The 14202-nt window shown below is 45.4% G+C and overlaps 1 protein-coding gene across 3 annotated transcripts; it reads left to right on the top strand.

Annotated features, from left to right (window-relative positions):
* The first annotated feature begins 3436 nt into the window (after positions 1 to 3436).
* tbl1xr1b (TBL1X/Y related 1b) lies at positions 3437 to 13923 on the top strand. 3 transcript variants are annotated; one of them, XM_062481075.1, is made up of 16 exons: positions 3437 to 3684; positions 5118 to 5174; positions 6789 to 6892; positions 7097 to 7242; positions 7412 to 7625; positions 7847 to 7979; positions 8226 to 8367; positions 8740 to 8803; positions 8918 to 9015; positions 9185 to 9245; positions 9669 to 9790; positions 9935 to 10009; positions 10212 to 10339; positions 10626 to 10791; positions 10924 to 11025; positions 11141 to 13923. In XM_062481075.1, the coding sequence occupies exons 3-16, from the start codon at positions 6835 to 6837 to the stop codon at positions 11165 to 11167; spliced, it is 1536 nt and encodes a 511-aa protein (XP_062337059.1). In that variant the 5' UTR covers positions 3437 to 3684; positions 5118 to 5174; positions 6789 to 6834; the 3' UTR covers positions 11168 to 13923. The 3 variants fall into 3 exon arrangements, with proteins under 3 accessions (XP_062337059.1, XP_062337058.1, XP_062337060.1); XM_062481074.1 differs by having other exon boundaries at positions 5114 to 5174; XM_062481076.1 differs by lacking the exons at positions 10626 to 10791; positions 10924 to 11025; positions 11141 to 13923 and having other exon boundaries at positions 5114 to 5174; positions 10212 to 10343.
* Positions 13924 to 14202: the final 279 nt, after the last annotated feature.

Raw genomic sequence — 14202 nt, 5'->3', positions numbered from 1 at the left:
CGCTTGAGGCGTAACTCATAAAACTGGACTTTCCTTTATTTCAAAAAACATACAAAGCTCTGGCTTCATAGGTAAAGTGTGTCACAAACGTTTTTATTTTATTTTTCATAATAGTTCAATGTGGTCATTCCTGTAGGCTATTACAACATTTTATGACATAAACCAGCAGCTTCAGAAAGTATTTCCATTTTGTGCCACAAGATGTCTCTGTTGCTACAAGAACAGACACTGTAGTCCAATTCAGAGTTCACTGCAAAACCATCTCCAACAGCACCATTAACCCTGGGAGAACATAATAAATGAAATAAAAACTGTTCAATCATGGAACACTTACATCTGTGTATTCATCCTGAGTGGGCTTTGTGTTTTTCACTAATCATAATCTACCGTTATCGTTTGCATCCAGCAGATGGGTAAACTGAGGGGATTTCACCTTCCTCAGACCCCTTGACAGACCCTTGTCAGCCATATTGGTGCTCTCAACTGGTCTGCTGCCTGAACAAAATGTGTTGTATCCGATACAGTTTTGCAGGGAGTCAGGTGGCTGAGCGGTTAGGGAATTGGGCTAGTAATCAGAAGGTGGCCAGTTCGATACCTGGCCGTGCCAAATGACTTTGTGTCCTTGGGCAAGGCACTTCACCCTACTTGCCTTGGGGGAATGTCCCTGTACTTACTGTAAGTCACTCTGGATAAGGGCGTCTACTAAATGTAAATGTAATGCTGTGTCCATAGGACTTTTTTATGTTCTCTTCCCCAAGGACGCCAACCTAATGAAGCAGTTACTACTTAACCCTCTCCATTAGCAATGTACTGGCTGCTCTCTGTGAGAAGCGTACAAGCCGCTTCAAGGAGCTTAGACCCAGCCTTGTGCCGCCCAGTGTGAAAACAATTCTTTTTTTACCCTGACCTCGGCTGTCACACTAAAAATAACCATGTTTACACCATAAGGATACAAGAAAACCACACGCCCAATATACTCTAGCTGGGAGAAATGACACAATGTAAAAATGGAACGGCATTCGCATGTTTGACGGCTACCTAAACATATTCTAGCACAGGCGAATCACAAGCTCTCTCTGCCGGCCAAACCTGGAGGTGCGACAAACTGTAGTAATGGAGGATGAAAGCCAAGTATTCTCTTTTGTTTTCCAAGTTCTAAAAATAGCTATTGCTGAGTAGGCAGTTAGACATGAGCATCTTTCTTTTGTGCTAGGGTTGGTAGAGCATTGAGCAGTTCACTGCATAGGCCTCCCTTCATGGAAAAAATGGAGACACACAACTCATGGTTTTGCCTTATATTTATCTTTATTATGCACTCTCATCTCTCCTCCTCTCCTTTAATTTTCCCTCTATTTGAGACACACACACATACAGACCTACAGATAAGATGTAAAATGTAATTATGAAATACATTAACCTGCTACTTCGGTTACTAAGGGTGGCACAAATGAAAGCTTTTCAGTAGTGTGGCTGTATCCAAGAAGCAATAACACAATGCCAACAACAACTTTTTCATGACAGGGTTGCCAGTGTGCAACACCCTAGCCCCTTGAACAGACAGTTAATCATGTAATAAACCATGGCTTGACAAATATATCCTAGCAGCCATGTTTTTGTGACATTTTGTTTTGTACAAGCAGCAGGCAGTGCCTCACAGTACGACACCTATGGTTTTAGCATGTGCATCCATGTTGTTCAGCCCTTTTACAGTTATTATTATGTTTTGCATGCACTGCATGAAAATAGAGGAATTTACTCTGCATCCAAATATGTGTTTCGTAAAGCACCACAACACTGTGGGATACTGGGCAGGAAAACAGAATTATGTGCTCAAAAAAAGGTAGCCTATAGGGAAGATGAAGTAGAGTATCAACCTCGGCTTTGGATGCAAGCCTTAGTTTGGCTTGGTCTGTTGAACATTTGCATTTGAATATATTTTTGCTCCACCCGTGCATCTTTCAGTTTCTGTGCCAGATTAATACACAGGCTCTGTGTCAATGACAAATATATAAACGATTTTCCTCAGTACACTACATACAAATAAAGACATTTCTCTAGTACTTACAGCCTATGTCTCGAGTTCTGTTTTTGTTACTAGACTGTGTTGAACCTGAGCCAAAAGAATAGCCTACTGAGATTTGGAGTTGGAAGGAATTAATATAGTGCACTAAGTGCAGGGTAACAGTGCAAGTACAATCCTTCATTCTCCAACTATGAACTGTCCTACTGGCACTAAGAAAACTACATGTGCATGTCAATGTTTCAGACCGACTGCTGACCACGTAGTTGTAGTAGCCTAACATTCAACTCTGGCATAATTGAATTGAACTTTCACCAGCTGAACATAAGCAACTTGACGTGTGAACATACAGTGATTTCCCTTTGCACCACTATGTGGCCTTGTCGTCTGTTTAGTCAGTGTTGTTGCCAGTCAGCTGCCGATCAAATTAGCTTTGTTGTTTTTCTTACATAATTCTGGCATATTATCAACAGTGTCTCTGTGTGGGTGTCTGTGTTATGTCACATAAGTGGTCGTGCTTCCTTCTCCTTTGTAGGATTGTGTACTCCATAATGGCGGGAAAAAATGTTAACGAGAAGAACGTGCTTGACTGGACGTGCTTAGCGGTAGCTGTTATCTAGAGTCCGCACAGTATTCATCACTGATCATTTCATGATATGTCATCATCTCACACAGGGATGCCAGGAGTATAAATCTCATCGACAAGGGATCCGACCCAACCATGGAATTACTTGAATATGCTTATATTTGTGGAATATAATCAAATCAAATATGATTATTTAGGATTAAATGTTTGTTGACGATAAGTGAGGAACAGCTTCAAATCTGAAATCCAGGATGGATGCAAAAACCGTCATTTAAGAGCATCAATCCTGAATTAAAATATCCACGTAACAGGTATAAAACTGAATGCCACAAGAATGTTAACTGCTACAAAATAACAGTGTTATACACAATTCAATTAGGTTATGTGAGCTTGTTATTGACTTTCTCGGTTTGAATGACTGAGTGGAGGATAGGAGGTTGTGCGTAATTAATCTAGGGCTATAATGGCCATCCAGGCAAAAATGAGCAATGGTGGGGGATGGGAGAGGCACTGTTGTTGTGACTGGATCCTCACTGCTAGAATCGGCGGGACATCCTGTTTACTGAACTTAGTGAAGAACAGATAGGATCAGTGAATTCCTTTTGACTTTGATATGGCTCTATTTGTCTCATTAAAATAACGTTTAAGAGTATTTAATAATACAAGGGAGTAGTATTTTACTATAGTCCTGCAAACGCAGTCAACTGTGGTGTTTTAGGATTTATAATATTCATACTTCACATTTATATTTTATGTTAATTAATAGCTTGCCTGTCGCCTGGGGTTGCTCTCTGACAGTGCGTTCTCTCAGTAGTAGGCTAAGTCAGTGATTGACTGACGGCTTGAGCTACAGTAGGCCTACTCTTTGGCAGCTCATTTTTGTATGAAGAGTCACTGTGTTGCACGTCTGAAGCCGTTGGCTTCGAACCGTCTGGCTCTGTATCTGTGTTAGCTTTAAAATGATCATTCATTTCTTTGAGATAGCATTTTCAGAACTATTTGAAAGACATAGCATGCTTTAGCGTGTTCAGGAGGGACTATTAAGATAATCATCTCGCTATACAAAGATTTCAAAGAGGTAGGTAACGTGACCGGATTACGGGGACGCAAGCTATTCTAGCTAGCTAGTGCTAACACTATCCTGCTACTGTACTAGCCAAAGCTAGCAAGCGGCAGCAGTCTCCCTGGCAGGTAGCTTGCTAGCTTGCTAACTAGCACATTGAACAAGACTCAGAGGAAACTCTTTTCAGGGCTGGCTGCTAGATAACTTTAACTGGATGTAGATTGTTAGGTAGATATGTATGGACGTTAACGAAAAATGTAGATATTTTTTTTTCGGTGGGGTTAGAGCTAAATGTTGAATGTATTTCAAGAAGTTCTGACCTTAGCTAGCACTAAGTATTTTGTGCCCGGCATGTGGTGGTGATAAATGGTAGCTAGCTAGCACACACGGGGTGCATTTGATTCCTATAGTGCTCATGTTCCTCGTGGGGTTTGAAACTAGCTAGATGTATATGTTGGTTTAATGACACCTTGCACACACACAGTTACAAAGCCTAATTAGCAAACGATATTGATAATTTGTACCGGATTAGCTAGCTAGCTATCCAAAGCCGCCCTATTGCCTCATGTGCACGCAAGCAACGTAGCCTAGCTAACGTTAACTGAGAACTCAAAGATTATCTGAGCTGGTCTAATCTAGATATCGGAGCTAACGTTAGCTTGCTTTAGCTGTCTGATTTATAGTCCAGTTATCCGGCACGTGTACAGTTTGTGTGCATGCTTTTCTGATTTGTCACCTATCCTAATGCAAGACAGTGACCATCGTTTGCTTACATTCTAACCATTTCGGTTCCAAATAGCTCACTTTACTAGTGTAGTATGCGGTAGTCATACAAGACCGCTAGCCAGCGAGCTACTACGGTATGGGGGATGGGCTTTGTGTTACTAGAGGACGTGAAGCAACCTATGCTGGTATTAAATTAGCATGGTGACATAACGCTGTCTAGTACAGCAAACATGACATAGACCATGTAAACAAATTACAACTAGTCAGGCTTCTGTTTTTTAACACTAGTAGGCAAATTCCAGAGCTGTTGTGTACATTAATTATATAAGTCCTAAAACTTTCACATTATATATCCAACATGGGTGTCAGCAGCCCTGTAATAATACTACCAAGGGGATTATCTAATATTGATACGTTACTGCTAAATCCCTTAGATAGTTAAAGTAACTTAAAGAACAACCATCCCAAGTCACCTGTTTTAAATTTTATATGGGATAATGATTTATTAGCTATTTCTGCATCGAAATTGTTGACCCAGTTTCTGTAGTGTAGTGACACACACCATATCATTCTGATTCTAGTTTCTTTTGTGCGGTGTATCCAGGCCTTAAGTTAGCTTTGTTTTAACAATGCATTTAACCAAGATGGGCAAATGTGATTGGGTTTATTAATTGGCTGTGTGATGGAACAACATCTTCATTTGTCGTTTTGTCATTAGACAGAGAGCTACGTCTCTGGACTGCGGAGTGATGACCATCTGAAAGTCACCCGTTCACATGGTGAGTCCAGCAAAAATGCACATTGTCCTTCTCAGCATAGCAAACCAAAAATGCCAGTGTAACCCCGCAACCTTGTATCATGCAGTTCTGTACTGAATTTGGTGCCACAGGGTGCCTGTCACTGCCCTCGGCAGTCCGGCAGGTACAGTCCTTGCTCCCTTTGTGAGGTGTCAGGACTCCCAGATGGGTAGCGTGTCCCCCGGCAGGCAGGCTGCCCTCAGCTCTGACTCAGAAGGGATTTCTGTGACCTCGCTGACAAGCACCCTGACCTCAGGCAGCGTGGGAGGAAAGAGTAACACTTTCCCCCGTCCGTTAACATTTGCGTTGGGATAAATGAACTCAAGAGTCACAAACTGCCTCCCTACATTGCTCGTCAGCAAGTGCCTGCATGGCATCCGCCCAGATTTGTCATGATTTAGGAGAAGAAGATACATTCTGTGTTGATTGAGAACAGATATACAGCAGGTGACTGTAATCTCTCACTGTAGTCTTGACACTTTACTCACGTGTCATTGGTTGAGTGTGGACCCTGGCTTGCCACCACAAGGTTGTCTATACCACTATGGCTTGTGGCCTGTTATGACACGGTGTAAGATTTCGTGTATGAGTATCAAATGTTGGGTATGGTGATCCCAGACCAGGCTTAGCTTGATTTGATTGGTCTTGGCGCTCACATCTGGAGTGGAGTGTGTTGACTTTTCATTGGAAGCAGTGGATATTCTATTTTCCCGTCCAAAACCTTGTTTATCTGCAGAGCTTGTTTAAACAGCATGGGTGAATTTCTGTTTGAATAAATATGTTTTAAGGATGAGAAACGATGCAAGGCTGTTATTTCTGAACCTAAACTTCGTTTCCTCTATCGGTTTGGTCCACAAGAACCAGGCTGCCTTTTGAAGAGGCCTGGTAATTATTTCCAGTGGTAGGTTAATGAATGGAAACTGGTGCCCTGCCTAGGGCCAGGAGAGCTTCGGCAACCAAAGGGAGAGGCATTCGACTCCATGGCTGCCCTGCCAAATGGTAATGGCTCCTCTCCCATGTTATGAAATTGCCCCTAAGTATGTCAAGCAAAGTAAGTGGGTTTGTCCCCCTGCTCATCATTAAAGTGCGTATGTTCGAGTCATGGAACTGGCTAGGTTACATCATCAGGCTGAGTTTGATCACTCTTTTTTGCACTTTCCTTTGGTGACTCAACGTTTTCATCACAGCACTTACATGATGCATTCACATTCTGGCTAATTTAGTAAGACTTGTCAGGCAAGACTACAAGAAAAGCTCTGAAGAACACTCACAGAGCCTCTATTGTTTGTTTCAACTGGTCGTATTTGGGGGAATAAGTTTCATTTGCTAGATTTCCTCTCTGGAAGAGGTTTGAGTCAGCCCCCATGGTAACAAAGTTTGGATGGATATGTTAGGTTTGAAGACTTTTGTTGGTCTGCAATATACAACCTTAAAAGTCCATTCGCAACTAGGTTTTGGTAAAACATTCTTCTAGATGTCGCTTATACTGTAAAAAAAAAAAGGAAAATAAAGGGAGGCAAAAATACAATGTTTATTCATGACAGCTACCGAAGAGATGACTTAAGGTTTGAATTTGCTTCTGTCCACCTCTCTCAGGGTCCTATCTTGTGCTGACCCCATGGTCTAACCACCAGGACTAAAAATGAGCATAAGCAGTGATGAGGTCAACTTCCTGGTGTACAGATACCTGCAAGAGTCAGGTAGGCCTCAACAAAGCATGCCATCTTCTGCTGTCTGCCGTATCTATAATGTCAATACATGCAATAAGTTTCCTTGGGGGGGGGGGGGGGGGTGGGGAGTAGGGAGTTCCTGGGCATCCTTCAGTTAGCTTGAGTACAGTGGAGACCATAGTTGCAGTTTTTCACCCTCCCCCCTCCCTGCCTTCCTCCCCCTCCTCCCTCCAGGCTTCTCTCACTCGGCGTTCACCTTTGGCATAGAGAGCCACATCAGTCAGTCCAACATCAACGGAGCCCTGGTGCCCCCTGCTGCCCTCATCTCCATCATCCAGAAGGGCCTGCAGTATGTGGAGGCTGAAGTCAGCATCAACGAGGTCAGCGTTCTCCACACACACACAGACACACAGCTCCACAGGTCCCTCCACGATACAAAAGCCCAGTTGCTGCACTTGCTATTGACTGTTTTGTGTACCTGACGCAAGCCAGCAGGAGCCAGCACAGTAACCGAAGCCTAACAGCGTATTTGTGTCCCGACGGTGTCAGGATGGGACCCTGTTCGACGGGCGACCCATCGAGTCGCTGTCCCTGATCGACGCGGTGATGCCCGACGTGGTCCAGACCAGGCAGCAGGCCTACAGGGAGAAGCTAGCCCAGCAGCAGCAGCAGGCCGGCGCCAGCTCCACAGGGCCCCAGGCAGCCGCCAAGAACGGAGAGGGGACGGCCAACGGGGAGGAGAACGGCGCCCACACCTTAACCAGTGAGAGCTCCCTTACATCTTCATCGGTTTGCTTTCCAAACGTGACGAATGCGGTCGACACGACACAGGACAAATTTTTATATCGAATGCCTGCTCTTTCACAAGGCGTTCCTTCAATTTAGTTTTTACAGTTGTGTTGAATCTTTGTTCGTTTAGGTACGTGTGTGTGTGTGTGTGTGTCAGTATAACGAGGGTATGACCTGTATCTCCACCCCCCCCAGACCACCATGCTGAGATGATGGAGGTGGACAGGGATGTGGAGATCCCCCAGAGCAAGGCCATGGTGCTGAGGGGCCACGAGTCGGAGGTCTTCATCTGTGCCTGGAACCCGGTCAACGACCTCCTCGCCTCCGGGTCAGAATCATTACTCAGGGCTTCTCTCTCACTCTTTCAAAGAGCAACTTGCACTACTATTCAAATGTATCTAAAGAGAAATACTGCTGGGAACACCTGGTTAGTTACCGTATAAAAAAAATGAAAAAAAGTTGGAAAGGTATGTTTGATGGCTTGAGAACTTGTATGCACAGAGCTAGCATGTGGCTGACATTTGCCAGCTAGAAAGTGTCTGACCGTCATTTATGTGTGTGTGTGTGTGTGTAGGTCTGGGGACTCGACAGCGAGGATCTGGAATCTGAGTGAGAACAGCACGGGCTGCTCCACCCAGTTGGTTCTGAGACATTGCATAAGAGAGGGGGGGCAGGACGTGCCCAGCAACAAAGACGTCACCTCACTCGACTGGAATGTGAGTGTGTGTGTGTGTGTGTGTATGTGTATGTGTATCGACTACCACTGCCAAAGACATTCTTGGCACTTCTTCCAAACTGGAAGTATGGAACATACTCACTCTCATGGAAGAAAGGGCTTCCTCTGTTGTGCAACTGCAGAAAGGCTTATCCTAGCGTTGCCTATGGCCGGCTGTTGGACGTGATCCGCCAAAGTGTTAAAGCATAACGGTCATGCACAGAAAGCAGGCGATGGGTATTTTTAGAGCATGTATTTACGTCATGTGAAACTGAAACATTAGTTTGCACAGATAAATGCACGCAGAGACGGAAGAAAATACATTTTAAAAAGCATTCTGAATCTTGCAAAACCATATCCCCTGTGCTTTCAGAGTGAGGGTACGCTACTAGCCACAGGCTCGTACGACGGCTTTGCCAGGATATGGACTAAAGATGGTGAGTCACCGGTTTCTAAACCCCCTCAGCTGACCTGCCCGCTGAAGGCCCAGGTGTGGAGCAGCACATGACCTGCTGGTTGACCTTGTGTGTTTGACCTTGTGTGTTTGACAGGTAACCTGGCCAGCACCTTAGGTCAGCACAAAGGTCCTATATTTGCTCTGAAGTGGAACAAAAAAGGAAACTTCATCCTCAGCGCTGGGGTCGACAAGGTAAGACCAGGGGTTCCTCTCTGGTAGTTAGTAATGTCTTGGTAGTTTACACATAATATAAATATATATATATATATATATATAATGTGTGTCCATCCTTTCCAGTGAAAGCTTATGAGGTAACAGATGTGTTGGCATTAAAACAGTGGCGTTGTTGTCTCTTAACCAGACCACCATCATCTGGGACGCTCACACAGGAGAAGCCAAGCAGCAGTTTCCCTTCCACTCAGGTGACCTGGAAGTCACACAAACACTTCTCACTCTGCCTCCTTGTGTGCTACTGCAGCCTAATGAGCCATGTTTACACACTGCAGTCAGGAACCCCCCAGGCCTCCTGCAGTCAGGGGCTAGATTCTTTTATGAGGGAAATTATAGATTTGAGATAAGTGCCTTTACTCCCTGAGCACCACCAAGCCTCTCCCCCCCCCCCCCCCGCATTATTCAAGTTCAGCTCTTTTATTGGCTAAAATTCCTGCTCCCATGTGACTCCACCACCCGTACCTAATTGTGATTGGTCTACATAACCCACCAATGGGAAAATCCCACACACCCACTTATATTCCCCAGTCGACACGCAGCTCCATAGCAGACATGGCAGGGAAACGTCCATGAGAGACTCATTAGTAACTCTAGGGATTTCCCCACCATAACAGCTCCAGCCCTGGATGTGGACTGGCAGAGCAACAACACGTTTGCGTCCTGCAGCACAGACATGTGCATCCACGTGTGTAAGCTGGGACAGGACCGGCCCGTCAAGACCTTCCAGGGACACACCGTAAGAACCCGCTCCCCTCGCTCGGGCCGGTCAGCTGGGCTGAACAAGAACCACTATTTGGGTATAAAAAAAAAAAAATTGCTTAAAAAAATGTGCATCGGTCAATTGTACTCACCGAGGTCCTTCCTGCTTACTGCCTTCCAGAATGAAGTGAATGCAATCAAGTGGGATCCCACAGGGAGCCTGCTGGCGTCCTGCTCTGACGACATGACGCTGAAGGTCAGTGCAGCCGCCAAACGTTGGCACAAAGGTCACGACCAGCTCGCGCGTACCTCCACACCCCTGTGAACAACACAATGCACGCCGTCTGTCCCTAAGAATCTTTGCCCTCCCGTGGCCACGTAACACAAACCACAGCCTTGGTATGCTTTGGGTGTTAGGGAATCTCTTCCCTGATCTGTCCCGTCTCTCCCTGGTCTAGATCTGGAGCATGAAGCAGGACTCGTGTGTCCACGACCTGCAGGCCCACAGTAAGGAGATCTACACCATCAAGTGGAGCCCCACAGGGCCTGGGACCAACAACCCGAGCGCCAACCTCATGCTGGCCAGGTAAGACGACCTCCGGCTCTGTCACAGACGCCCCGGAAACTCGCACACCGGGGGGAACACGCAGGCGCGATTGGGTTTGGCTAATGTGCTGCAGATGGACTAACTAGATCTGTTAAACGAAAACGAGGGCACACTAGAACATGCAACCAATTTGATTGCAATCGATGTGAACGCATGACGTTTCGGCCGTCCCGAGAGACGTCGGTCGCGTCATGTCGTGAGCACGGTCACGCCTCAACGTCTGACCGCGTTCGGACCCGGCTGATCCCCCCCCCCCCTTCCTCAGCGCGTCGTTCGACTCGACGGTGCGCCTGTGGGACGTGGAGCGCGGCGTGTGCATCCACACGCTCACCCGCCACCAGGAGCCCGTCTACAGCGTGGCCTTCAGCCCCGACGGGCGCCACCTGGCCAGCGGCTCCTTCGACAAGTGTGTCCACATCTGGAACACTCAGGTGCTGCCCCTCTCACACACACACACACACACACACACACACACACACACGGACCACTTTGTGATGTCTGCTAAGATCAGAAGGCCTGTGTGTGGTTGACGGGTGTCTCACTCCCATCTGTGCCCCCCTCAGACGGGCGCGCTGGTCCACAGCTACAGGGGCACAGGGGGCATCTTCGAGGTGTGCTGGAACGCCACCGGGGACAAAGTGGGTGCCAGCGCATCAGACGGATCGGTAAGCTGGACACAGTCTTCAGAACAGAAGCATCTCACTGCCCGCGGGACTGTGTGTGTGTGTGTGTGTCACTGCTGTAACCTCTCGCTCTCTGTCTCTCTCTCCTCTGCTCCAGGTTTGTGTTTTAGACCTGAGGAAATGACGCTCGTCATGGGGGGAGCCATGGACCGACTAGGAATGTGTACATAGCCAAAATGACTGTCCCTCCCCCTGTCCTCCTGCTCTGCTGTAGTGTCATCCAGAAGGCCCTGGCCCAGTACCATCCCAGACACACAGATCCCCCCCCCTCCTCCCCTTCACTCACAACAAAGGACTGGAGCACGTACTCTCACAAAACCAACACCCATCTGGGATTGTGGGGGGCTGGGGAGTTGCCCCTGGCCACTTAAAATCTTTCACAAACCTACAGGAAACGAAATGACACAGACCTGCGAATAAAATGGCCTAGAAAAAAGTTTTGAAGAAGAGGACCCATTGCATTCATACCAAAATATCTGCATTTGTCTTTGCTGTTTTTATCCTCTGTATGAGAAATATGTTTTCTTCTCTTTGCTGGTGTGTGCATATTGTACATGTCAGCATTCCTGTGGCCATTCTTTTATTCATTTTTTGTTTAGTTTTTTACACTTATCTAGATTTTGTGTGTATGTTGGGTCAGGAAAGGATAAATCTGCATGAATTGTTCATCTTTTCCAATTTGGTTAAAAAAACGGTAATTGGGAGTAATCCATTAACTTCTCGGCACTGTACTTTTTTGTAGTTCAAGAAAAGCAAATATATATTTCAAAATTTGAAATTGGTTTTCTATTCTATTTTAGACTTGTTTCCCCCCCCCCTACATTTATATTCCTTCAGTTTGCCAAAATTCACTTTTTGGTAAAGCAGTCTGTGAGTCTCACCTCTCACAGGATTAGTGATAATACTACCAGCTTGAAGCCAGGCAGATGGCCCTGACTCAGACATCCTCACACACAAACTAGTTTTCCAGAGGGATAGGAGAAGCTTGGGTCTTCTCTGGGCGTGAGGACAGCTGGTTCTGAGTATATATGTAGGAGGAGATGTGAGGCACCAGCACAGCCCTCACTGAGCCATTCTGTCTGATAGCCAGGATCTGGAGGGGAGCTTTCACACAGAATCAATGCTAGCAGGCTTAGAAATTCTGGAAGGGTTGACCAATGGTGTGCGCCCCCCCCCCCCCCCCCCCCATTCCCCTCCAATAACCACTAACGTCAATTTCGTCTTTGCATTTTATCAGTTTTTGAAGGATTGTGATCACAAACGCTAAATGATAATCAGACTTGACCCTCATGTAGTCCTCTTGGTTATTTCTTTGTTTCGTTTTTGGGGGCCATCCTTACCCAGTACATTGTCAGGGTTTAACCAGGATTGTATTAAAGTCTGTAGGGGTCTTTATAGCAGCTTGACGAACCTGTCACTGGTTCGCAAATATTGACCTCCCATGCTTCTGGTAACATCCACTCCCATCCCATTCTACATGGTAACATTGGACTTCATATAGCAGATATCAGTGTGGGGGGGGGGGGGGTGTAGGGTCAGTGAAGTCATACATTTAAGGTTTGGTGTTTTGGTATCGTTTATGTTCGGTGTGCAGCTGTTTCAAGTTCAGTGTTCTGATGAGTACTGTACACGGCAGTGTCTGGTCAGTTTTCCTGTCTAGCACCGACAGACACTTTGGAGACGGGCTGTGTTGAGGCCTATGCACGGATAGATGGCGCTTATTTGTTGTTTTTTAAAGGTGGTGTTTTGAAGCAAAGTTCTAAGACGGAACAAGAAGAAACAGGCTTGGAACATATGACTTGATGTATCATTGTAACTACATATAATATATATCTGTGCTTTCACAGGGGGATTCTTTTATAAGCCGCTCGTATGCAAGGGTGGATTTTAAAATTCTATGTACCTCTTTGAAGACATGCTTGAAATATGTGGTATTCTTCTGCATCATGTGGGTCTTTACCATGAGAAATGGTTCTTTATAAAATACCATTGAACAGTCATAGCGAAAATAGGGGAGCAACCAGTAACATGTGAAACATGGAGCTGTGTGTGGCCAAGCCATCGCAGGCACATCACAGCAAGGATAGACTGTCAAACATAGTTTTGCACCTCGCTTCGAATGTGCAGTTGGTTGGTCAGACCGTGGGGATGAGCAGCGTCTGAGCTGTTGAGTTCTAAGGGGGGGTGGGGGGGGCCTCTGGCATCCCAGACCTCATCTCTTATCTACTCACTAACATCCATTGGCTTCAAAACCCCATTGCTGGTTTTACATTCTTCAAAAGCTTCCACTTGCAATTGTTTCGAATGTAACTTGTTTTTATGAACACATTTTGTACCGATGCTTCAAGTATTTTGAAGTTTGCTTCAGAAACAACCAACTGTGAGTGGATTGTATTAGAGACGCTATTTATCACAATGTCTATGACGGTGGAATGGTATTTTATAATGTTTTGTTTTTAGAGATACGCTTTTTACAATGCATTCAAGTGTTTGCTATTTTTTGTTCCTACCTAAAGTACTAATTCTATCTTTGCTATTTCTAAAAGCCCTTGAAGGTTTTCTACTCTTTGGATATTTTGTAATTATGATTTATTTGTAGCAATGTAAGCAAAATGGACTTTTTATTTTATTATTATTACAAAAAACAATAAATCGGAACTATGTCAAAGTATCATAACACCCTGACCATGTAAATACCATTTTGCAGATGTTTGTTTCATGACGTGTTGTCTTTGCTCTCACCAATGTTGCTTCTCTCCGTCTCTCGCTGTCTCTCTCACACACACATAGTTTCTGAAGTCTGCAGCCCTCTGATCTGACTGTTGTAATATCACGCAGATCTTTGAAAAGTCTAGAATAAATCTATTTTGATAATACTAAGGTGTTGTGACGTCCACTCAGTTTATTTTGTACTTCCTTTGGATTCCCTGTTCACTGAATGTACACTGCATGATCAGATGAAGGACAGAATTGATTTATGCAAGGCCACACAGAACAACTAGGGCAAGTGGTCTTCAACCCAGGTCCTCAGGGACCCCCTGCCATGCATGTTTAGGTGTTTCCCTCCTCCAACACAACTGATTCAAATAAATGGGTCATTATGAAGCTCTGCAGAAGCCTGAATACGACTCATTCGAATCAGGTGTGTTGGAAGAGGGA

The sequence above is a fragment of the Osmerus eperlanus genome, chromosome 16 (genome assembly GCF_963692335.1).
Source record: "Osmerus eperlanus chromosome 16, fOsmEpe2.1, whole genome shotgun sequence".
NCBI lineage: Eukaryota > Metazoa > Chordata > Actinopteri > Osmeriformes > Osmeridae > Osmerus > Osmerus eperlanus.
Note: the sequence above shows the minus strand (reverse complement) of the source record. Positions and strands in the feature narration are given on the sequence as shown.